Raw genomic sequence first — 24,330 nt, forward strand, 5'->3', positions numbered from 1 at the left:
TCCCATAGAGTATAGAACAATTGTTGGCAACTTACAATACTTACTGATCACACGGCCAGACATTGCCTTTGCTGTTAACAAGCTTTCTCAATACATGCATCAGCCGACTACAGAACATTGGATCCTTGTGAAACGTCTCCTGTGCTATCTATGAAGTTCCTCTAGTGATGGCATTCAACTTTACCATGACTCCCCCTTCTCTTTACATGCCTTTGCTGATGCAGGCCCGCTTTCTCTACATGCCTTTTCTGATTCTGACTGGGCTGTAAACAAGGATGATTTCACATCTAATAGTGCCTATGTTGTCTACATTGGTCGTAATCCTATCTCATGGAGTTCCAAGAAGTAAAGAATAGTTGCTAGATCCTCCACGGAGGCTGAATATAGGTCGGTAGCTGCCACAGCTGGAGAGCTTAACTGGGTTAGTTATCTCTTGACAGAACTGGGTGTTGTTCTTGCTCAATCCCCTGTGATTTATTGTGACAATATTGGGGCCATCAACTTGTGCTCAAACCTAGTTTTTCACTCCAGGATGAAGCATGTTGCCATTGATTTTCATTTTATTCGTGAGCAAGTTCAAAATGGCACTTTACGTGTTTCTCATGTTTCAAGTGATGATCAGCTTGCTGATACCCTTACCAAACCTCTTCCCAAGTCTCGGTTTCTTTCACTTAAATCCAAGATTGGTCTCGTCACACGATCCCAATCTTAAGGGGGCATATTAGAGATGTCTTCCGATTCCTTCTCGTAAATTGTTGTAACTGCTTTAGTTTGTTTAATTTTTGAATTGTATTTTAAGTTACAACTGTACACTTATCTTTAGGGATACGTTTCCAATCTGTTACAATCTTTTGTATTTATATCTACTAGTTTAATGAGAAGCTGTGTGTGACATATTCCCTTTCCTCTGTTCCTCTGTTTCTCTCATTATTATAATTACATGTTTATTTCAAGGGTCATGCCAACAACCAAAATTGAAAGGAGGCATGATCCCTCCAAAAGAATTTTTCATTAAATTATTTTAATATAATCTATAATTTAATAAATAAATAAAATACTTATATGCATAATAATATTTTATTTTTATTAATATTTCTTTTGTACATGTAACATTCATATTCCTTTTCTACTACATCATAGGTCTTTTCTACTATATCATAGGTCCATAAGCTCCTTTATATGATTTCATTTTCTAGCTTGGCTTCAATTTTGTAGAAACAACTTCTCTTAGATTAAAAGTTCTTCATTTGGAGGAAAATTTCTATACACAAGTCATTAGGACTCTTTATTGGGACCCAACCCTCGAGTTGTTAACATCCCATGACAATTTCGGGTAAATTTAGAATATCACGAGTGATAGAATTTGAACCTAGATCCATGTGCCATTTACTATAATCACACATTCCAATGTTTGTTTTGACCATAAGAGTTATCTTGACGAGTTCAATTGCTCTATTTTTGAGCTCAATTTTTTATTTTTAAAAAAGAACCAACAAAATTTGTATTTGGTTAAGAAAATAAAAACAAAAAATAACCTAAACAAACAGAGCCTTAGGAAAATATTATTAATTATTTTCTTACATAACAATGATGTTTTTGGCATCATTTTCCATCGGAGCAATCATGTTTTCGGTTGTGGTAAACAAGCCAATGATGTGAAAAACCAAAAAAGGAAGATGGTGGGTAATTCCATAAAGAAAAAGTTAAAAAAGAAAAAAAAAAAAAGAGAAAAAAAAGGGAAAATGTTTCCCACTGTCGTTTGTATACAACTTTCTGGCTAAGACTGTTTGGGAGGAAGAAAAGTAAGTCATTTTGTCCTTTTCTTGTAGCACTTTAAAGGCATGCCCACTTCTCTGTCTTTTCCATACTAAAATTCCAACTTTTTCCTCCAAAAGTCAACATTCCCACTATTCCAATTCCATTTTCGATTCCCATGTAAAACATTTTACCACCCCTTATCTCTACCCATCCAAACATCACAGCTAGAAAAGAAAAAGCTAAACTACCAATGTGAGCATTTAATCTCGTCCGTCAATGTCTCTGACTTTACAACCAACAGCCAGGATGTCCCAATAATTTTGAATCTGTAAACACCAGAACAGCATCCGAGGACTCAGACTGCCACATTGATAGCGGTCAATAATGTCAAAGTCCTGCCAACATTGTATTAAATGCTCAAGGACAAATCCAAGCCGTTGGTTTGACAATGACCCCTCTAGAGTAGTCAGCTAGATGTCAATAAATCCAACGGCTGCTGCTATCCCGATATGAAAAATTAAAAATTCAAAAAAGAAAATACAATCACCACAACAAATCCACGCGTAGGAAAGCGCGTTTGAAACACGCACAAGCCATAAGAACAAGCCGTAGCATTCTCAGAGAAAGTGATGAAATTTCATTGAAAAAAAAAAAAAAAAATACAATTGAATTTGGTTGATCTTGGAGAAACAAGAATTTGATAATTTAAGAGGAAGAAGAAGAATGATCTCTGGGTGAATGGAGAGGAAACAGAGGAAGAAGCTCAGGCTCAGAAGTTCTAGGCGTGGAGAGTGGACTGGGGTGAAAGTAGAAGCCCTTCTCGGCAATGGCTCTTTCTTCCTCTTCCACAGGCGAGCGTGGGGTCCTGGGACTAAACAGCTCCAACGGCGACACCGGAGACACCATCATCATCTCGCCACCAAGCCCGACAAAGCCTCTATGCCTGGCAGAAGAAGGAGATGGAGCTGTTGAAGATGGAGCAATGGCGTTGCCGAGCTTGATCTCGAGTTTTCTGACGCTCTGTCTTCGCTCGTGGAGTTTGAAGGGCGGTCTCCGGGGACCCATGTCGGCGGAGGTGGGCCTGGGGGCGGCAAGGCGTGTAGGGAGGGTGACAGGGAGTTTAGGGGAGGCGGAGTCCGGAGAGGCGCCCGTGAGGTGCTGGACGACAGCGCGGAAATTGGACGGGTCGGCTTGGACGAAGGTGGTGTTGTTGGAGGAGGAAGAGTGGTCGTGGGCGGAGGGTGGTGAGGCGAGGTTGGAGGCCATGGGAGACTGAGAAACAAAGCATCAAATGTGAGGCTTTTAAGAGCAAACGGGGGGAGAGAGAGAGAGATGGTTTGAGGTGAAAATATCAATAATGATGGTGTAGCCGGTGGCTCTGCTTTATGGGGCACTGTGCATGAGATGTCAGGCATCCACAGTGAGAGAGAGAGAGGAGAAACTCAAAGAGGTAAATATAACAGTGTTGCTTCGTCCACTCTATCCTGCAATGTGTAATTCTGTCTAATGGGGGGTATTATTAGCTTTTGGACTAACTACTGTTTGATCATTACACGTTCCTTTTTGGATTTCAGCCTCTTGTCTTTTGAAAATATATGCTTTGATCACAAGAGTAGTACTATTGATGTATTCACCGAAACCATTAAGGAAAAAAGGGACTGAATCCCCATAATTTTCAATGTTCATGGAATAACAGCTATGATTTACGTTGACTTGCAACACAAAAGCTTCGATAATGAAAGCAAATAGTAATAATTATGAGTTGAAAGGCAAAGAGAGTAAGTGGAAGCAGTCATAATGAAGAAGAAGTGGGTTTGAAATTTGCAAAAAGGGGAGATGCGGTATGAGAAATGAACTGGCAATGAACAATGAATGCCCTCAAACCTCTCATTTCTAGGCTGTTTCTCCCTTTCCTTCCTCTGATTGTAAGTGGTCAACTTGTTTTCTCTTTCACTCCCTTCCTTGGCGTGAGGGAAATGCACTTTGACATTGGAAAGTAAAAACAAAGAGGGAAAAGCTTTCATCAATCCCACTTCTCTTTTTCTCATGTACTTTTTGGATTTGCTTGTTGAAGTATGATTGCTTTACAGTTTCATCTTGCTTTATTTCTTATTTCATGGGAGTTGTGTTTGTTATCTTGTGAGGGCTTTCTTGGGGATGACACAATCCAATCATGCACTCCTGGAAGGCATTTTTTCTTCAAATATTGGATTGGCCGTGTAAAAAAGGCACCATTAATAATGATAATGGCTGACCTGCTTCATAGACTTTATAGAGTTTCATATTTTATAAAACATTTTCAAACAAAATGTCATGGTACCCACTCTGCCCAACTTCATATTTGTACCATTAAACTTTATAATTCCACTTCTATTGTTAAATTAAGGTGAGAAGAAAGAACTTAGGTTAAAAAAACAAAATTAAAATATATTAGTGTATTTTGTTAGTTGGTAATTATTTTTCTTTCTTATTAATTAGGAGTGATTTTCTTCCATGGGTTTTATTTGTCTCAAAACAACTTCTGAGTTAATCGGATTCAAATTTGGGTTGTTTGGGGGTGTAAATTTTAAGGTAAGTAAGTATTTATGAGTGGTAAAATTTTTTGAATCACTAATATAAGAAATTAGGAAAGAGATTATTTTGTGTTTCCTAATTTGGATTTTACTATGTTTTTAATTCCAAAATTATTTTTAGCAGATTTTAAAATTATGTTTATCTCTAAAATTGGTCTAAAATTGGTTTTTAATTGATTTTAAAAAGAATTTTAGGAATGTTTTAAAATTAAGAAACTCTTCATAATTAAATATTAGAGTTTTATAAATATAAATAGAAATATTTTATAAAAATGTGTTAACTTTATGAATCCAGAGCATTGCTATTAATCATAAAAAACTTGAACCTCAATTTCTTTAATCCTTAAAAAATTTATCTTTTTTGAATATTTATGTGAAAGAAATTAAGATGTACTAAATAAAAATCCGATGGGATGAAATTCAATTAATTGAACGTCACCTTGAATTAATTAGTTGAAATAATGAGGGGAGATGAAATGAGAATCTTGACTCATTAATGATTCTATTCTTTGGATTGAAGTTTCTTTTCCTTCACTTATGTTTTATTTATTTTTTTTAATCTCAGAAATATTTTGAATTCTATGAATTAAATTATTTTAATTTTCTCTATAGCCTGGTGAATATTTAAAATCATAATTTTAAAAGTTTCTAGGTATTCCAGGAAGTGTTGAAAGTACCCAATCTTGTTTTTTTTGGGGAATTTAGGGAATTATTTGAAATTCCTTGTGACCATGGGGAATTTTAGGTTTTTAGATTCTTTTAGCTTCCTTTTGATCATAGGGAATTTAGGATTTACTTTGAACTTTCTTGTAACCATAAATTATATATTAGAAAGTTGGGTCAATAGAATTTAAAGCTTCATGAAATTATAGGTTTTTTAATGTATTAGGTTGAGAGAGAGAATATTTTGTTGTTAATATATCATGAACAACTAATAACAAGTTTCAATTCCTAGACTAGAACTCAGGAGAGACTTCATGCTCCTATTCAGTTTGTCAAATCCTCTCAACTAATAACTACTGTTTGATCAAAGACATCATTCTTTTGAAAGTTTACAAGTCTTCATGCATTGTTTGAAATACGAGAGGAAACTCTTAATATTGGTCCTAATAGATATGAACAAAGCCTAACAATATCTATTTAATAAAAAGATAACATAAGATAATTTCAATTAAAACATAAATGTACATATATTCCTAAGACTAATACACATCCTTATCATTTTAGTTTTTATTTCTATAAATAAGAGGGTTGACAAATTGAATAGGGAGATATTTTCTACATATTGACTAACATGAGTAGTAGGGTCCTTACATCAAGCATGCTCATTGTAGTTATTTTTTATAGGTCTCAAACATCTTGTTCCTAGGAGCTCTAAATTATTTTTATAAGTTTTTAGACTCATCACAAAGCAGATCTAGAGAGTTTCATAATTTTGGGAACTCTTTTAATTAGTAAGAAAAATTAAGAATTTGAATGGTATTTTAGTAGGCTCTATTTTGGGGAAAATCTAAGACTAATTGACATTGAGGCTTAGTTGATGGTCTTAGAGACAATTTGATTTAGTTATTAATTTTCAAGGTATGGACTCAAAGGCTTAAGTTTTACTCGAGTGGGACTTCCTTTGCCTAGTTTCTTATTCTTAGAATGTTCATAGATTTTCATTTAGGGTTGTTCAAGTGAGATTAGATTAGCAAACTTTAGGTCTTAAATTCTTTTTGGTTTGAGACTTGTAGATCTATAAGTTTCATTACTATCTATTGTTAGGAGAGGACATGAATCTTGATGAGCCATTTTTCTATGAGTTTTGTTGCACCTTTGATTGTGACTCATATTGTGAGTAATTGTATGGTGAATGCTTTTCAAATTTCTTTAAAAGAGAATATCTTTGATCTATTCTTAATATTTCCCTATTTTGTTAAATGCATGAAATATGTTGAAACGATTGTTTAGTCAAAGATTTTTTCTTTTTTTGGAAGCGTTGATGTATTTAATTGTTATTATTATGTGATATGTGATATGATTATTGAAATGATAAGCGTGTGATTATTTTAATTTTGTAATACTCGAATTATATCAAGAGTGAATGGGATAAATTGATAGTCGATTGACTTAGTGGGTGTTTAGTAAAACTTAATATTTATTATTTAATGATTAACTTTAAGTTAAATTATTTTTTAGTTATTCATTTAAAATTTATTACTTATTTTGTATCTAAGTATTAAGGTTATTTGAAAAAATCAACTTAAAATCGATACATTTACCCTTATTAATTTTAGCCTATATTTATTTTCATTAATTTCAAGCAATAAGTTATTTATAAAACATCTATATTTTTGTAGATACATAAGATAACCATAGAATATTTACTATAAAAAATGAGTTATGGATGTAGAATTATAATTCTAAAATATACACTTATGAGTGTGGGTAAATAAGACAAAAATGATTTGAGATTAAGAGTAAAGTTAATTATTTTGACTTAAGACTTCAAGTTAAAAATAACTTTAAGTTGCAATATTAAGTTATTTTATCTAACATGCTTAATTTACTTAACGACTTAAATTAAGTTATTAAGTTGATTTATCAAACACCCCACTAGTAATATGTTGAAAATGGAGAGCATCCATAACAGATAATGTGTATGTATTTGTGTTGAGAGTAGAAGGGCACTACAACAATGGACTTGCAAGTGATTTGGTCACAATATGATTTTGATGAGAATATTTTATTGTCTTTAAAATATTGTTATATGAAATGCCAGACTATGTTAGTAAATAATATGCTATGTTAGTAGAAATGAAAGCTTGTTTTATAATGCATTGACCATCCTAAGACATGTACCTAATTATCATTAGTAGTTAGACATGTATTCCCCTTTTTTATTTTATTTTTCTTTTTAAATACATTCTAGTGGTACTTTGGCTTAAGACTAAATTTTTGTTACACTTACTACTTTTGGTTTTAGTCATATTTCGTTTTATTAATATTTTTATTTTGTGTTACAATTTTATTTAGTTTCTCTATATTCTCTTTTAGATGGTGATTTCACTTCAAATTTTAATTCAAATTAGGCTTATTGTCATCTTAGCAAGCCTTTTCTAGGCGAGTTGTTATAGAAAATTAAACAAACCTCTCCTAAGGTTTGCCTAGTTACATAGACTTTCTTTTCTATTTTCATATATTATATTGACCTCCCTTGTTAGATATTGGTTTTTAAGATTACTAAGAATAATGCTTCTTAATCGTTATTAATGATAATGCAAAATGATATAGCTGCTCTTAGTTAAATCAAATCATAATGACAACATTTTTGTCTTCTTTCTTCTATTTTCTTCTTCTTCCTCCATCATACACGCTAATTTGCAAAATATTATATCCATTATTTAAATGAAAATTTTTGAAATAAAATTAAAATATTCCTTATTTGATATTATAGAAACCTAATTTAAATAAAATATTTTGAAATAAATTAGATAAAAAAAACTTGTCATCGTTCTAATATCCTTTCAAAAAACCCTGACCCAAATCAAATTTTAAAGAATAATTAAATATTTCAATTCTCATTTTGTCTCAATATCACCTGTGCTAATCAACCTATCCAATCTCAAATCAAACTCAAATTGTGGTCAAACTTTGACAAGAAAAAAATCTACTTAATACTGAATAAGAAAACTTGTGGAAAGAGTCTCATGAAGAAGGTGCATGGAACCCTAAGTTCAAATTTTTTTTTTAAAAATAAAATTAAAAAAAAAGAAAGATATTCAATGTTAAAGGACTTTTAAGACAAATCAAAATTTGAAAATGAATGTTGATACTTGTGATAGATTCCACGTTCATGAACAAATCACCATTGCACCACTTATTTTCAATTCACACTTTAATTTACTACCCATAGAAACTTTCATCAAATTTTCCATAACATAATTTCATCAATTTTTGAAACCCTCATTTTAACACAAATTAATTTTTTCACAAATTATTAAAAGAATAAAAACCAAAATTAAGAAGTGGTTGTCATTATTATTCTTGCAAAGTCACCACTAAATAAATTATAATAAATATAGAAAATAAAATAATATGACGATGAAGATGATGCTTAGAAAGTTAGAATGAGGAAGATAATATCATTTAGATGATTTAGGTTAAGATGAGGACTAGATAAGGAAAGTGACATCAATTGCCTAATTATTTGGGGTTTTGAGATACAAAATGAGGGAGATGACTAAAATTATGGTTTAATTATTTTTGGTTTAGGATTATTAAGTTATTTTAAAGAATTAATTAATTAATTTATAATAAATTTATAAATTAATTTAAAGTTAATTATAATAATTATTGATTCATAGTTTAATTTAAAGCTAATTTGAATAAAAAATGAAAAACTAAAAGTGGGAACAGCTAGAGAGGGGAGAGAGAGGGGTGGGTGTGTGAATGGGTGATTTAAAAATTTTCAATAAAGATTTATATGTTATATCAATTTTTTTTTTTTACCCTGTGAGATGTTAGGGATAACCTTTTCTATCAATCTTAGGCAATTCCAACAAAATATCAAATATAAAATATAAGAACAATAAGACACACAATTTTTATATGGAAAATCCTCACACTAACTGTGACGATAAAAATCACGAGGTCTAAGACCTGTTAATTTAAATGCACTAGATGAAATCAAGTTACACAGATTTACTTGACTGCTTTACTCTAAAAATTTACTCTTCAGTAGGTAGAACTTGATTCATGTCCACAACACAACAACCCTCGATTGCTCCAGTGGATCACTTCAACCTCCCTAAAGGGATGAAAGTCTTCAAAATAATATTCAAAGAACATATCCTTGAATGAGAAATCAAGAATGGTGTGACAATCTAGGTTTTGTTTCTAGGGGTCCTTTTTAGAGAATAAGGTCTCTCAATGATCTATCTCCAATCTCTTCAAGATCTCTAATCCTCAAAGGGTTATAAGGGAGGTATTTATAGGCAAAAGTTTGAAGAGTTTCGGTTTTGAAAGGTTTCTTAATTGAAATTTCATGAAAAACTTGGTAGAATCAACATGATTGCTCGAGCCAACTCACCTATCGCTTGAGCGCCTCAAGCACTTGAGTGGTATGGCTCGCTTGAGCGGTAATGAGCGCTTGAGCAGTCTTCATTGCTTGAGCGCTCTAGGTCACTTGGATAGTCTTGCTCTCTTTCAAAAATCAATTTTAAAATATTTTTAAGTTTAAAACAAAATTGATATTTTTTAATACCTCAACATAGCCTAATTTGACATAAGTCAAACCTCTTTAAACATACTTGTGACTTCTCAGTTGGACAAACAACAGCCCTTGATCTTCAATGAAGAGTGAGTCACTAACTAGAAAGACTTCTATGACCAAACATTACAAAGAACAAAATTGCCAATATATAGACAAGACTTACTGTCTTAACAATCTTCCCCTTTGACAATTTTGTGACAAAAAATCGTTACATAAACCCACCTGAACTCTCATAACGGAGTTTACATAACACACTTTAATGCTCAATTAAAACTAAATTAAGGAAAAACTTTGTATTATAATACTTATCTTCCAACCCTGTAACCTACATACATACAAAAAACTATACTACAGGTAAAGTAGTGTGAGAGATAAAGTAATGTTGAGAAAACAAAACAGGATAGTTGGAGGTTTTGCTTGATGACTTGTGCAACAGATTTTTGTAGAGACACTAAGGCACAAAGCAAAACTTGAGAAGAATATAGATACACACAAATCAAGCAAACACAATAGAAGCTTGATAAGACACAATAGATCAATAATAATGCTTAGAAGTCTATCTCCAACCAGAAAATGGGCAGTGAAAACCATGGAAAGAAGCTTCTATGACTCAAAATAGTTCTAGAGTGATAAACAGTTTAAACATAAGTATCTTATAAGAAACATTCGTGTCAGGTATCTCTTTAAACCATCTAAGTTATGTTTTCATCAGTTGATCTGGTTTTCTCCAATTTCTCAAGTTTAATTTCCTCTAATATTTCAATAATTTCCCTTAATGAATAAATGAATGAATTGAATTAAAGAATTCAAAATTTTTAACTCATAGTAACTTCCCTTAAATTACAAGAAGTTTCTTTATTTTTTATTTTTATTTTTCACAAAAATGGCAAAGCATAGAATCATAAACATGGGAAAACACATAAGAGATAAATAGAAAAATGAGCATTATATATATATATATATATATAATGATTCTGGATATAAAGATATGCAATCAATACAAGAATTCAAATGGATACAGGAAATGATGTACTTAAGTTATCTCCTAATCTCTCGGAGTTGGAGATCCTAAGAGTGCATCTTCTGATGAAGTCGGGCCATGGAATCTAGAGCCTCATGGGCGTTGGGTCTATGGAAGTAAAAACCTTGTGTGTAGCTCGAGAAGAACTCACATAACCTCAACTAGAGCGAGTCCCTGGAGCAGGCTCTAAATAGTCTGTCTCCAAAACTCCACCCTACTCCATAGCTCAAAGCTCGTCCTCTTAGACAACTGCCTCTGCATGCTGGCCTGCATAATGTGGTTCATAAGCTAGAAGAGCCATTAGACTATATACATGAATGTAGTGCTTGACCCAAGAGCTCCCATCCAAAAAGACATGGGTAGCCTAGACCCCTAGTGTAGGATCAATCTTAAATCCCATATCCTCGAGTATCCGTGTGATGAGGAGGGTAAATGGGAGAGTGCCTCCTCTAAAGGATAAACCACGAAGGAGAGTGATTGTATCCAGATGACCTAGCCAATGTCAAATTGTTGGCTTGAGAGAATGTTGTGAATAAATTGAGCAGATGGTTGACAGATTTGGGTGCAGTGTGTAGATGGGTAGAAGGAGTAAGTGAAGAATGTGGCAAACAACCATGTTAGCTTGGAGAAGCCAAAAATCAGGATATAAGAAGGAAATGGGCAAGGACCGCCATAAATAAAAGTCAGAATGGTGTCAAGCTCCTCTTAGGTGAGAGCCTGAACCTCTGGGGAAAGCGAAAGAATGAGAGCCTCAAGTCACAACATGCTAAGGACACGTTGAATGAAATGAGAGGAAATAAGGAAAAACTGACCATACATGGTCACCTAAAAGTGACCCCGACCACAATATAATGCATGTTCTCATATAACATGTGAACAAGATGGGGATAGGAAGTCCTCTAGTTAGAAAACAAAGTTTCCTAACCCTACTCTTGAATGATGGTAGGGATGACAGTGTCTTGAAAAGCTTATAGGTTAATGGCTTGCTCAGCCTCGACATGCCCATATGTGAAAGAAGCGTAATAATGGTCTCGTGCCACCTGTAGTGAAAGTGCTCAACCAGAAGTGCATTTAGGTTAAAAAGACCCTGGATCGGGATGTCTTAGACGGTTTCAGGTGACCTAGGAGAGGTCACCTCCCTCTGACATCTATGACTAGCCATATTTAAGGTATATGATATGAAAAAACAAAAGCTAAAGAAAAGCTAAAGAAAATCCAGAGAAAAGCTAAATCGCTAGAAATGCTAAACTCAATGTGTAGAACAATACTATACAAATGGAAATAAAAAATATAAAGCGAACTGACCTCAGAAGACAAAAGGACAGTAAGCCAAAGGGCTCGAAGAGGAATAGGAAAGTTTGAAATGAATATGGCGTGCTGGATGACCTTTATATATCCTATAGTGTCGGGCTTTGTGGAGCCTAGTTTTGTTTGATCCGATTTGACGACCTAACCCGAATAATATTACGTGGTTTTTTAATGGGAGATTTACCGAGGCTTGTTCATGGAGCGAAGGCTTGGGCCGATTTTTGGGCCTGTTTAACCCATTGTGGAACGGTTTTTTGTAATTAAGGTTTTTTAGTGTGGTGTGGTTGCCGTGTTATATATAGAGAGAAAATATTGTAGTCGCTATGGTTGCACTCTGTATTCTTCCTTAATAATAGTGATATCCCTCCAACTCCGTGGACATAGGCAAATTGCCGAACCACGTAAATACTGTCTTGTGCGTGTGATTGTTTTTCTTCGGTGTGTGTTTTCTCTATTTTTTTTGTTTCTCACATGCTGGGAATTCAACTTTATTCCCTTCAACTAGTATCAGAGCCTAAGGTTAGGTTTGAGTGGGAGCAATGACAGAGGAAGTAGGAAAGGTGTTTGGAATAGAAAAGTTTGATGGCATAGACTTTTCGTATTGGAGGATGCAGATTGAAGATTATCTTTATGGGAGGAAATTGCATCTACCTCTTTTAGGGACAAAACCTGAGAGTATGAAGGCTGAGGAATGAGCGCTTCTTGACAGACAGGTTCTAGGAGTTATTAGGTTAACTCCGTCTAGGTCTGTTGCACACAATGTTATAAATGAGAAGACCACAACAGATCTGATGAAGGCTTTGTCTAGTATGTATGAAAAGCCGTTCGCAAACAATAAGGTGCATCTGATGAAGAAATTGTTCAATTTGAAGATGGCAGAGAATGCATCAGTAACACAACATCAGTAACACAACATCAGTAACACAAATCAATTGTCGTCTGTAGAAATTGATTTTGATTATGAGATTCGTGCTCTGATCGTCTTGACTTCTTTGCCAAATAGTTGGGAGGCAATGAGGATGGCAGTAAGTAATTCTACTGGAAAAGAAAAGCTCAAGTACAATGATATACGAGATTTAATTGTGGCTGAGGAAATTCGTCGAAGAGATGCAGGTGAAACCTCAGGATCAGGTTCTGCTCTAAACCTTGAGACAAGAGGCAGAGGTAATGACAAAAATTCAAACCAGGGTAGATCAAAATCCAGAAATTCTAATCAGAACGAAGCAAATCTAGATCAGGCCAACAAGTACAATGCTGGAACTGTGGGAAAACATGGCACTTTAGAAGGCAATGCAAAAGTCCTAAGAAGAAGAATGAAGATGATTCTGCTAATGCTGTAACAGAAGAGGTACAAGATGCATTACTTCTTGCAGTAGACAGTCCACTTGATGATTGGGTTTTGGATTTAGGAGCTTTGTTTCATACCACTCCACACCGAGAAATCATATAGAATTATATTGTAGGTGATTTTGGTAAGGTGTATTTGGCTGATGGTTCAACCTTGGATGTTGTGGGTTTGAGAGACGTCCGGATATCATTGCCCAATGGGTCTGTTTGGTTACTGGAGAAGTTTCGACATATTCTTGACCTGAGGAGGAATCTGATTTTTGTTGGACAATTTGATGATGAAGGAATGCAATACTATTTGTTGGTGGTACTTGGAAGATTACAAAGGGAGCTAGGGTATTAGCTCGTGGAAAAAAGACTGGTACTCTGTATATGACCTCATGTACAAGAGACATGATTGCAGTTGCTGATGTAAGTATTGATACAAGCCTATGACACCGCAGACTTGGTCACATGAGTAAAAAAGGGATGAAGATGCTGTTGTCAAAAGGAAAACTACCAGAATTGAAGTCCATTGACTTTGACATGTGTGAAAGTTGCATCTTAGGAAAGCAAAAAGAGGTGAGCTTCTTGAAAACTGGCAGGACACCCTGAAAATTTGAACTAGTACACACTGTGATTTATGGGAGCCTTCTCCGGTTGCATCCCTTAGAGGTTTAAGGTACTACATCACTTTTATTGATGACTCAAGCAGAAAAGTATAGGTTTATTTTCTGAAAAATAAATCTGATGTATTTGAAACTTTTAAGAAGTGGAAGGTCATGGTTGAAACAGAAACAAGTTTGAAAGTAAAATGTTTGAGGTTAGATAATGGAGGAGAGTACATAGATGGAGGGTTCAGTGAGTATTGTGTTGCACAGGGAATTAGGATGGAGAAGACCATTCCTAGGACACCACAACAGAATGGTGTGGTTGAACGTATGAACATAACTCTCAATGAGCATACTAAAAGTATGAGGTTGCATGCTGGACTATCAAAAACTTTTTGGGCTGATGCTATTAGCACTGCATCTTACTTGATAAACCGAGGACCATCAGTTCCCATGGAGTTCAGACTTCCTGAGGAGTTTTGGAGCAATAAAGAGGTAAAGTTTTCACATTTAAAAGTTTTTGGTTGTGTTTCTTATGTTCATATTGATTCTGATGCTCATAGTAAACTTGATGCAAAGTCTAAAATATGTTTTTTCATTGGCTATGGTGATGAGAAATTTGGCTATAGGTTTTGGGATGAACAAAACATGAAAATCATCAGAAATAGAAATGTGACATTTAATGAACAAGTTATGTACAAGGACAAGTCAACTGTAGTGTCAGATGTTACAGAGATAGATCAAAAGAAATTTGAGTTTGTCAACTTAGATAAATTGACTGAAAGTATCGTCCAAAAAAAGGGGTGAAGAAGATAAGGAGAATGTAAATTCATAGGTAGATTTGAGTACACTTGTAGCTGAAGTTCGCTGATCTTCCAGGAACATTAGACCTCCACAACGTTATTCACCTGTTTTAAATTATCTCATGTTGACTGATGGTGGTGAGCCAGAGTGTTATGATGAAGCCTTGCAAGATGAGAATTCAAGCAAGTGAGAGTTAGCCATGAAGGATGAGATGAATTCCTTGTTGGAGAATCAGACATGGGAACTGACTGAATTGCCAGTAGGAAAGAAGGTTTTGCACAACAAGTGGGTATACAGAATAAAGAATGAGCATGATGATAGCAAACGTTACAAGACCAGATTAGTTGTTAAAGGGTTCCAACAGAAGGAGGGCATTGGCTACATAGAGATATTTTCTCCAGTTGTGAAGATGTCAACAATCAGACTTGTACTGGGAATGGTGGCTGCAGAAAACTTACATCTTGAGCAGTTAGATGTGAAGATAACATTCCTTCATGGTGACTTGGAGGAAGACCTTTACATGATTAAGCCAGAAGGGTTCATTGTTTAGGGATAAGAGAATCTAGTATGCAAACTGAGAAAGAGCTTGTATAGCCTTAAACAAGCTCCTAGACAGTGGTACAAGAAGTTTGACAATTTTATGCATAGAATTGGGTTCAAGAGATGTGAAGCTGATCACTGTTGCTATGTTAAGTCTTTTGACAATTCTTACATCATATTACTATTGTATGTGGATGATATGCTTATTGCAGGGTCTGACATTGAGAAGATTAATATCTAAGAAGCATTGTCCAAACAGTTTGCAATGAAGGATTTGGAGTTGCAAACAAATCCTTGGTATGAGAATCATTAGAGATAAGGCTAATGGTACATTTAAGCTTTCACAATCAGAGTATGTGAAGAAAGTTCTAACAGGTTCAACATGAATGAAGCTAAACCAGTGAGCACACCTTGGAGCCATTTCAAACTAAGCAAAGAACATCACCGAAGACAGAAGAAGAAAGGGACTATATGAGCAAGGTGCCCTATGCCTCAGCTATTGGTAGCTTGATGTATGCTATGGTGTGTACAAGGCAGACATTGCACATGCAGTGGGAGTTGTGAGCAGATTCATGAGTAGGCCTGGAAAGCAGCATTGGGAGGCAGTCAAGTGGATTCTAAGATATCTGAAGGGTTCATTAAATACATGTCTTTGCTTACAGGTGCAAGTTTGAAATTGCAGGGTTATGTAGATGCTGATTTTGCTGGTGATATTGATAGTAGAAAGAGTACTACTGGTTTGTTTTTACTCTAGTGGTACAGCTATATCATGGGTTTCAAATCTACAGAAGATTGTTACTTTGTCTACTACAGAAGCCGAGTATGTTGCAGCAACTGAAGCTGGAAAGGAGATGATTTGGCTACATGGTTTCTTAGATGAATTGGGTAAGAAGCAGGAGATGGGCATTCTACACAGTGACAGTCAGAGTGCAATTTTTCTTGCCAAAAATTCGGCTTTTCATTCAAAGTCGAAACATATACAAACAAAATACCACTTTATCGTTATCTTGTTGAGGATAAACTGGTAATACTTGAGAAGATTTGTGGATCTAAGAACCCTGCAGACATGTTGACTAAGGGTGTCACTATTGAGAAGTTGAAGCTGTGCGCAGCTTCAATTGGTCTTCTAGCTTGAGGACAGGAGGATAAGTTGTAGGGATGAGGGATTGTTTCTTGGAGGATAGCGGTTTGATGTTGGTGATTGGACTAGTCTCCAAGTGGGAGATTTGTTGGGCTTTGTGGAGCCTAGTTTTGTTTGATCCAATTTGACGACCCGACCCGAATAATATTGCATGGCTTTTTAATGGGAGATTTATTGAGGCCTGTTGGGCCGTTTAGCCCATTGTGGAACCACCTTTATGATTAGGGTTTTTAGTGTGGTGGGGTTGTCGTGTTATATATATAGAGAGAATATTGTAGCCGCTAGGTTGCACTCTGTATTCTTCCCTGATAATAGTGATATCCTTGCAACTCTGTGGACGTAGACAAATTGCCGAACCACATAAATACTGTCTTTGCGTGTGATTGTTCTTTTCTTTGGCATGTGTTTTCTTTTTTTTTGTTTCTCACAGGTTGGGAATTCGACTTTATTCCCTTCATATAGGAGTGCTTGATGCAGATTAGCACTCGAGCGTCATGACTAACTTAAATCAAATTATTTATTAATATGGAAATATTTTAAAAGTTTCAAAGGAAGTATTCAATTTAGAACATTTTTAGAAATTTTTTGAAAGAAACAAAAATAAAGCGTGAAATATTATGTGTTAAAGGTGTTAGAAGACAAAAATAAAGCCTTAAACATTCCAAAAAAATAAATAAAAAAAAGGAAAAAGAGAGAGATTATATAAGGTTTTGATCACATCTAATAAAAACTAATATTTAGCAACATATCACCAAGCACTATCTTATCAGAAATCTCTAATATGCTGGAGATTTATGTAAGGTTCCATAACAACTAACAACTCTTTCTGACGACTTGGTAATGGACCATTTGCACTTTAACTATATTATTGAATTTAAATCATATTAGAATAGTAATTGACTTCTCTTTTGTGAGGCTACATATCTTGTAGGATGGGATAGGTGATTCATTTCATATATGAAATTTACTTAATTTAGTAATGCATCCAAGTTCATTATGAATCTAATGGTACAACAACTCCTTGAACATTTGTAATCTGTAATCTTTGTTTCAACTTCTCAAGTCTAGTCATTTTATCGGCATAACTAGTTTGCTCCAATTATCTCTCAACTTTATTATAAAACTAAGGAAAAGGATTATCACGCATTTTATATTAACTTAACCAAACATCTTTATATATCTTACACACACACACACACACATATATTTTTATAGATTTAGGAAAATTTCATCCATTAGCCATAGTAAGAGTCAAATAAGGGATATGTAAGCCAATTGTGATATTGATGGTGTCAAATCAACAACATAGTAGAAAAGTGGATTGTCTATTTTCAAGCCTTTATATTTTCATCCAATAGTAAAAAGGTTTAGGCATCACTTGAAAAGTAGTTTGTTTTTTACCTTGGACTATGATTTATGAATAAAGTTCTTTAGTTGTATATCTTTTGTGATGCCCCAAACCTAATTTAGGGGTAAAAAAATAATTTAGAAAAAAATAAAATAAAAAGTTAAACAAATTTAATTAAGGTAAAAAGGTCTTTTTGTATTTAAAATTCCTAGGTATCAATTATATATTTCTTGTCTTCTCTATTCAAAAAACCCTATTACACAAAAATCAAAGATCAAAGAACATAGGGCAATGTGGGCTAAAGATTTGGAGGTTTAGGGTTGAAGATTAGTTTTCTAGGTAAGATTCTAACCCTTAAATTAGTATTTTAGATTCATTAATTGGTTTGAACACTTTAGATATTCTTTGAAAAATCTGAATCTACGTCAGGGTTTGTTAATTTAATTTTTAAATAAAAAAGATTAAAAATTTATGAATATAAGTGGAGTTATTATTAAAGATTGAAATTTTTTTATTAAAACATCTAGAAAAAAAAGAAGAAATTACATTATAGTTTTGGATGTGGAAAAAATTAATATTAATAAATAAATAAAACCTATGAGTATGGAGGTAGAGAAATATAAGAGTCGAAAACAAAAGAAAAAAAAAGAGAATAAGGTTTTGTGGTTGTACATGCCTCTTTAGTGGAAAAAAAATACAAGGTTGCTTGCAATAGGATATGACAAAGAGAGAGAGATAAATGCTTAGACGTTGATTTTTGTGGGGAAAAAAAGGTTGGGTAATGCATGAGAGAAATAGGTAGCACTTGTAGAGTTGGTGGAGTTGTTGTAAAAGCTCGTGCGGGTAATTGTTAGGTAGTAGTAGGGTATGAGATTAATTGTTAGGAAACATTAGGACTTGAAATAATAATAATTGCTCTTAGAAAAAGTTTTAATTTAATTTAAGGATAAATATAAAAGAAATAGATGATTAGAATAAGATTTGGAAGGAATATGAATTCATAAAAATTTCGAAATTTACTAATTTAGATTATTATTGTTTTGGAAGTTGAATATAATATAGGTGATAATATTATTAATATAGGAAATGATTAAGATTCTCAAACCTACAATTTTAGATAAATAGTTAATAGTAATAGATGATTTTTTATTTTATTTTATTTTATTTTATGTTATGTTAAGTGAAGAATGGATTCTTTGAGATTAATTCTCTAAGGTTTCTGAGTGCTTTTTTAAGGTAAGGGATATTAATACTAATTTTGTAAATGAAAATATTTCTTTTTATAAGTTATTTTAAATTATGAAAAATTTTATTTTTATTTATGCATGGATCAAATATATATTTTTCATGAGAAACATGTTTGGCCAATTTCTTTGTTTCTAAATAAAAAAAAAAAAATGAGAACTTTGGAAATATAATGTTTTGTTTTGTAAGTTCAAAATAATGAAATAAAGTGTTCGACTCTAATTTATATGACCTTAGCTAATGGGTTATAGTTGTTGACATTTTCGGCCCTAGTCAACGATTATAATTGTTGACATTTTTAGCCTTAGCCAACGGGTTATAATAGTTGACCTTATAACCCTAGTCAACAGATATAATTGTTAACCTTTGGTTTTGTCCATCTTAAAAAAAACAAATTTAAGGCTAGCCATTTATTTGTAAAGTCCCACCTAAATGGATACCATTTGTTATTCGATAACCAGAGTAAATATATTTTAAATGTATTTGATATGAAATTGTTTTGATATAAATATGAAAATGTTTGATTGAAAAGTTCAAATGTTTAATGCATGTTGAACTCAAAAGTTTTTATGAAAATGATTATATGTAATATATCTTATTTGTAAGTTTGATCCATGAAACTGTATTAATATACCTTATTGGACTTTGAACTCATTCCCCTTTGTTGAGAATTTTTTTGGTATTCTCAATTTGAGCAAGGAGTGATGATTGGGTTGGGGAATTTTCTTGTTAGGATTTTGGTTCAATATTTATTTTGGATATTGTTTAGATGTTAAAATTTAATTCCCATTTAAATTATTTGAGTTTAGAGTTATTTGGATGATAACACTTTGATTGATGTGTTAGTTTTAAAGTTGAGAATTGAAAATTATAGAATTTATTTATCTTACTACTTTGAACAGAAATTTAGTAATTGGAAATCATCTAGTTACAAGATGAATATTTGTGTTGTTTCCACTTTGAGCCTTCAGGCTTGGTGTGTGAAATGACCGTTATGCCTTTGGAGTGGGTTTTGGAGCATGACATATTTTGTGAAACTATATTGTTTATTTGAATTTAATGGTCCCCAAACTCCTTAGTTACTCATAACTTTATATCACCTTCTCAAAGTTAAGTTGTTTTACAACTACTATCTAGCTACTTTTCTCTACTATGACAACTTTATTACATAGTGATTAATTGAAAGAATCTACATGTCTTATTTCATAGGATGGTTGATTTTTTTACTCATGAATCTTGCTTTTATTATTGAAATTTTCAAATCATTGCGGTCCAACAATTTCCTATCCATTGGTAATTTCATATTACCTTTCCAAAGTCTAATCATTTAAAAACACTTGTAGTTAATATATTGGCAATTGCATTGTGGGAAGTTGTTCACTTGATTTTAATGTTGAAACTTTCAAATTGTTGCAGTCCAACAATTCCCTATCCATTGGTAATTTCATATCATATTTTCAAAGTATAATCATTTACAAATACTTGTATATAGTATATTTGGTGATTGTAGTGTGGAAAGTTGATCGTTTTCATGAAGACCTCTAAAATAGACTTTTTTTTTCATTCCATTTAATAAAGAATTTCATTAATTGAACATATATATTCTTTTAATCGGAAAGTAGAGGCCATATTATATGAGGCCTTAGGTGACAATACTAGGTGAGGGTTTTTTTTTTTAAATTATTTATTACGAAATATAAATAATATTATTTATTGTATAATAAAGATTTTATAATATATTTTTTATAGATAAAAAATATTAATTGAGTTTTATTTTTTCTAAATTATTGTTTTCAATAAAATAACTTATTTATAAAAAGAAAACTATAAAATATATGCATTTGAAAAATATTTAATTTTATTTGATTTAGTATCAATTAATATTTGTAATATTTTTTAATATTATAGAAGTTAACATTCTCAATAAAGATATTCAAGATCAAGAGAATACTTGAGAATGAATTAATTTCTTTATTGTTTATGTTTTAATAAATTTTTATATCCATTAAAATTTTTTATTGGTTTATTTTTCATTCAATGTTTGCATTTTGTAATAGATATTAAAACGAATTTTTTTCTTGTATGTTAAAAAAATATTTCAATGTCTTTAAAAATAAAATATTGCAATAAAATCAAAATTACATTGTGAAACTTAAGTGAATGTTTTATACTAAGAAGTGCCAATTAAAGTAAGCATGCATCTACATTGTAATTTAGATGTCATACTGAAACAATAGTTTTCTTCCGACTATATCATAAAATTTGGTTTGAATTACTTTTAGGTCATCTTGTAAATTTTCAAGTTCCAATGATATGCATTAAGTATGTGCAACATACTTGATATAACTAATATTTTCTTAAGTAATTGGACGTTTTTTTCTATAAATTTACTTGATTATCAATGAATACTTTTATGTAGGGTATTGATATAATTTGATAAATATTTTAAAATAGTATTAGAATAGCTTTGCTCTTTCCCAATTAACAAATTTACCAAATTAACTTATATTTATTTGTTTATTTGAATTTATTGGTATTTGACTCAAATTGTTATTATTTTTAAAATTTTAGGAAAACCAATATTTATAGAGTTTAATTATATTTTGGTAAATTATCTTTTTAAGTTTGACTAGGATTAGGAAACTATTAATTTAAGATTGACCCATAAGGCTCTATAAATTTGTAGTTTTATATAGGATTATATAGGATTTAAAAAGAGAAAGAAAAAGTAACAAAAAATGAAGAGAGATAGGCAAAGAGTGCATTGGAATTTAGATAGAGAAAGGTTGAGAGAGTTTTGATTACTACTCAAAAAATGCATATTTTAGATAGTAATTCTCATGAGTTTTACATCTTTTGAGTATTAGTTATGCCTAAAAATGTTCAATTAACATGTTGTTACCATTTAAAGATCGGCCAAGTCGAAAGTCCTTGAAACAGCTTTGGACCAAGACTCCACCTTCTTATTCCTCTGTTTATGTAAGTAAAAATAAATTATATTGTGATAAGTTATTGGTGGACACCATGCAGACCCATGAGAGGGGCATGGGCTTGACTTTGAGACCGGGCCTTGAGTTTCCTTTGGTCAAGGCCTTGACTGGTGTTGATATATGTCATTAAATTATATATGTCTAATACAAAATATAAATATAAGATCATTAAAGTAAACAAATTATAGATGTGTATTAATTATACAAGTAATACAAATCATATTGTATAAATTATAGTTAAAAATTTTAAGCTCCACCAAACTAATAGAATCTCTATTATAATAATTGGAGTGAACACCATGTTGGCTCGTGTTAGGCCTGGGCCAGATTTTAAAGACTAGGCCTAGAGTTCCCCTTGGGCCTTGGCCAGGGCCTTCTCTTTGTATCATCATTTTGAAGAAGCATATTGGTGTGACGTAAAAAAAAACTATACTAAATAGAAAATAAATAAAAGCATCAACAAAAATAAAGGCCAAGATCCATGAAAAGTAATCTTTAAATTTGTTGCATATATAATTTCAACAATGCATAAATAATTACAACATACACAATACAATAATATTACACAACTATATTTTCAAATATAATATAAGATCATTAAAGTGATAAATTGTAGTCGTATAAAATATTTGTACAAGTAAAGAAGAAATTATGAGATTAAGAGCCCGTTTGGCAGTGGTTCTAATAAAAACGTTTTTCTTAAAAGTGTTTCCTTCTGTAGTGTTTCCTTGGAAAATACTTTTTTGAGAATCAGAAAAAATGATTTTCAAGTGTTTTTTATAATATATTGTATAAGTATAAAAACACTTTTGATATTAATAAATTACCAAAAAGGACATATATACATTTATATTGTTAAAGAAACTAAAAATAATATTTTTTTATGATTTAAATAAATTTTTTACAAGAAGAATTAGATTAATAAATAAATATCAATCATGATATAACAAATTATTTGATCATATATTAGTTTAAAATTAATAATTTTTTTTATCACTATAATAAAATTTTTAAAAATATTTATAAAAAACATCTAAATCAATAAAAAAAGAACATTGAATAAAATATAATTTTCAAGGTAAAACAATATATGATTACCTATTAATTTCTCAAAAAAAAAAAAAACTTTCTAATTAAAAGTAAATAAAAAGACAAATGTTTTCATAACAAAAAAGGGGGAAAAATTATATTATTACATATTAGAGTCATAATTAAACATCAATGAGATATAAGAAGATTTGCAATTCGATCACATTCTTCTTCCATCTCTCTTACATGATGTGAACCATCTTCCTCAACAAGTGAATCCACTCTACTCTCTTCTTCATTAAGTGGAAACAACCCTTGATCATCATCATAAGGTTTAAATTCCATATCCATTCTAGCATTAATCCTTATGAAATTGTGAAGAGCCATTGAAGCAATAACAATCTTTACTTGTTTTTCAAGAGGAAAACTATGCATTTGTCATAGCATTCTCCATCTATTCTTCAAAACGACAAATGTTCTCTCAATTGTGCACCTCAAGGAAGAATGCCTATGATTAAATATTTCCTTTTTACCTCTAGGTGAACTACCTCGTCGAAAATCTGGAAGATGGTAACGCTCGCCTTTATAAGGGCCTAAATATCCACTCATTTGAGGATAACCGGCATCAACCAAATATTTACCTACAAAACAAAAAAAAAAAAAATATATTAGATAATAAAAATTTGATCACAAAAACAAGTTTGATATTTTCATTCACAAACCTCTAGGTGGATGAGGAAAACCCAATTCTGGCCTTCTTAATGCCTCTAAAAAGACCCGTGCATCATGAGCAGCACCTTTTGATCCGACCCATGCAAATGTGAAACACATATTGAAATCACATACTGCCATAACATTTTGGGTAGTCATGCCTTTTCTACCAATATATGGTATTTGTCTATCTCTAGGAACCACAACAGGTATATGAGTTCCATCAATTACCCCAATACAATCCTTAAAATATGGCCAATACCGATCATCATTTCTTATTTTATTAGGACTTCCTTAAACTATGGATCACTTGGTTTTATAATATCCATGGCCATAAGACAAACAACATCTAATACAATCTCAAACCATCTAGATACAGATTCACTAGAGTATTGAAATCTTTCTTGAATCATCATATTGCTTAGTCCATGACCTATTGTAGTGAGAAACATTGCTAAGGCCTCTGTTAAGGGCACATCAAAACCTTCTTTTAGGCCATACCTTTTAGTAAGTGTTTCTAATAAATTCATAAACACATGTTCCATTCTAAATTGCTCAAAACACCTAATTTCATGGCCATTTAAGACATCCATTACAAACTTGTATCCTATGTGGGAAGAAGTTCTGCAAGGTTTTTTTTCTTTGAAACTAGTAAGTTTTACAGCTGC

At 32.3% G+C, this 24,330-nt stretch overlaps 1 protein-coding gene and 1 long non-coding RNA gene across 2 annotated transcripts; both read right to left on the minus strand.

The window, feature by feature from the left end:
* Positions 1-2,347: 2,347 nt before the first annotated feature.
* LOC117922383 (VQ motif-containing protein 11-like) lies at positions 2,348-3,191 on the minus strand. The gene has a single exon (XM_034840522.1). It carries the CDS (start codon positions 3,022-3,024, stop codon positions 2,464-2,466), a length of 561 nt encoding a protein of 186 aa, XP_034696413.1. The 5' UTR covers positions 3,025-3,191; the 3' UTR covers positions 2,348-2,463.
* A 19,905-nt stretch (positions 3,192-23,096) lies between these two features.
* Positions 23,097-23,944, minus strand: LOC117922681. The gene is made up of 2 exons (XR_004652529.1): positions 23,674-23,944; positions 23,097-23,592 (listed from the first exon to the last, which is right to left on the minus strand). It is a non-coding gene; the product is annotated as an uncharacterized LOC117922681 (long non-coding RNA).
* Positions 23,945-24,330: the final 386 nt, after the last annotated feature.

This window comes from Vitis riparia, chromosome 9, assembly GCF_004353265.1.
Source record: "Vitis riparia cultivar Riparia Gloire de Montpellier isolate 1030 chromosome 9, EGFV_Vit.rip_1.0, whole genome shotgun sequence".
NCBI lineage: Eukaryota > Viridiplantae > Streptophyta > Magnoliopsida > Vitales > Vitaceae > Vitis > Vitis riparia.

What these genes read in the sequence shown, in the direction of transcription:
- LOC117922383 (XM_034840522.1), bottom strand. Translation starts at nt 3,024, where the DNA reads ATGGCCTCCAACCTCGCCTCACCACCCTCCGCCCACGACCACTCTTCC.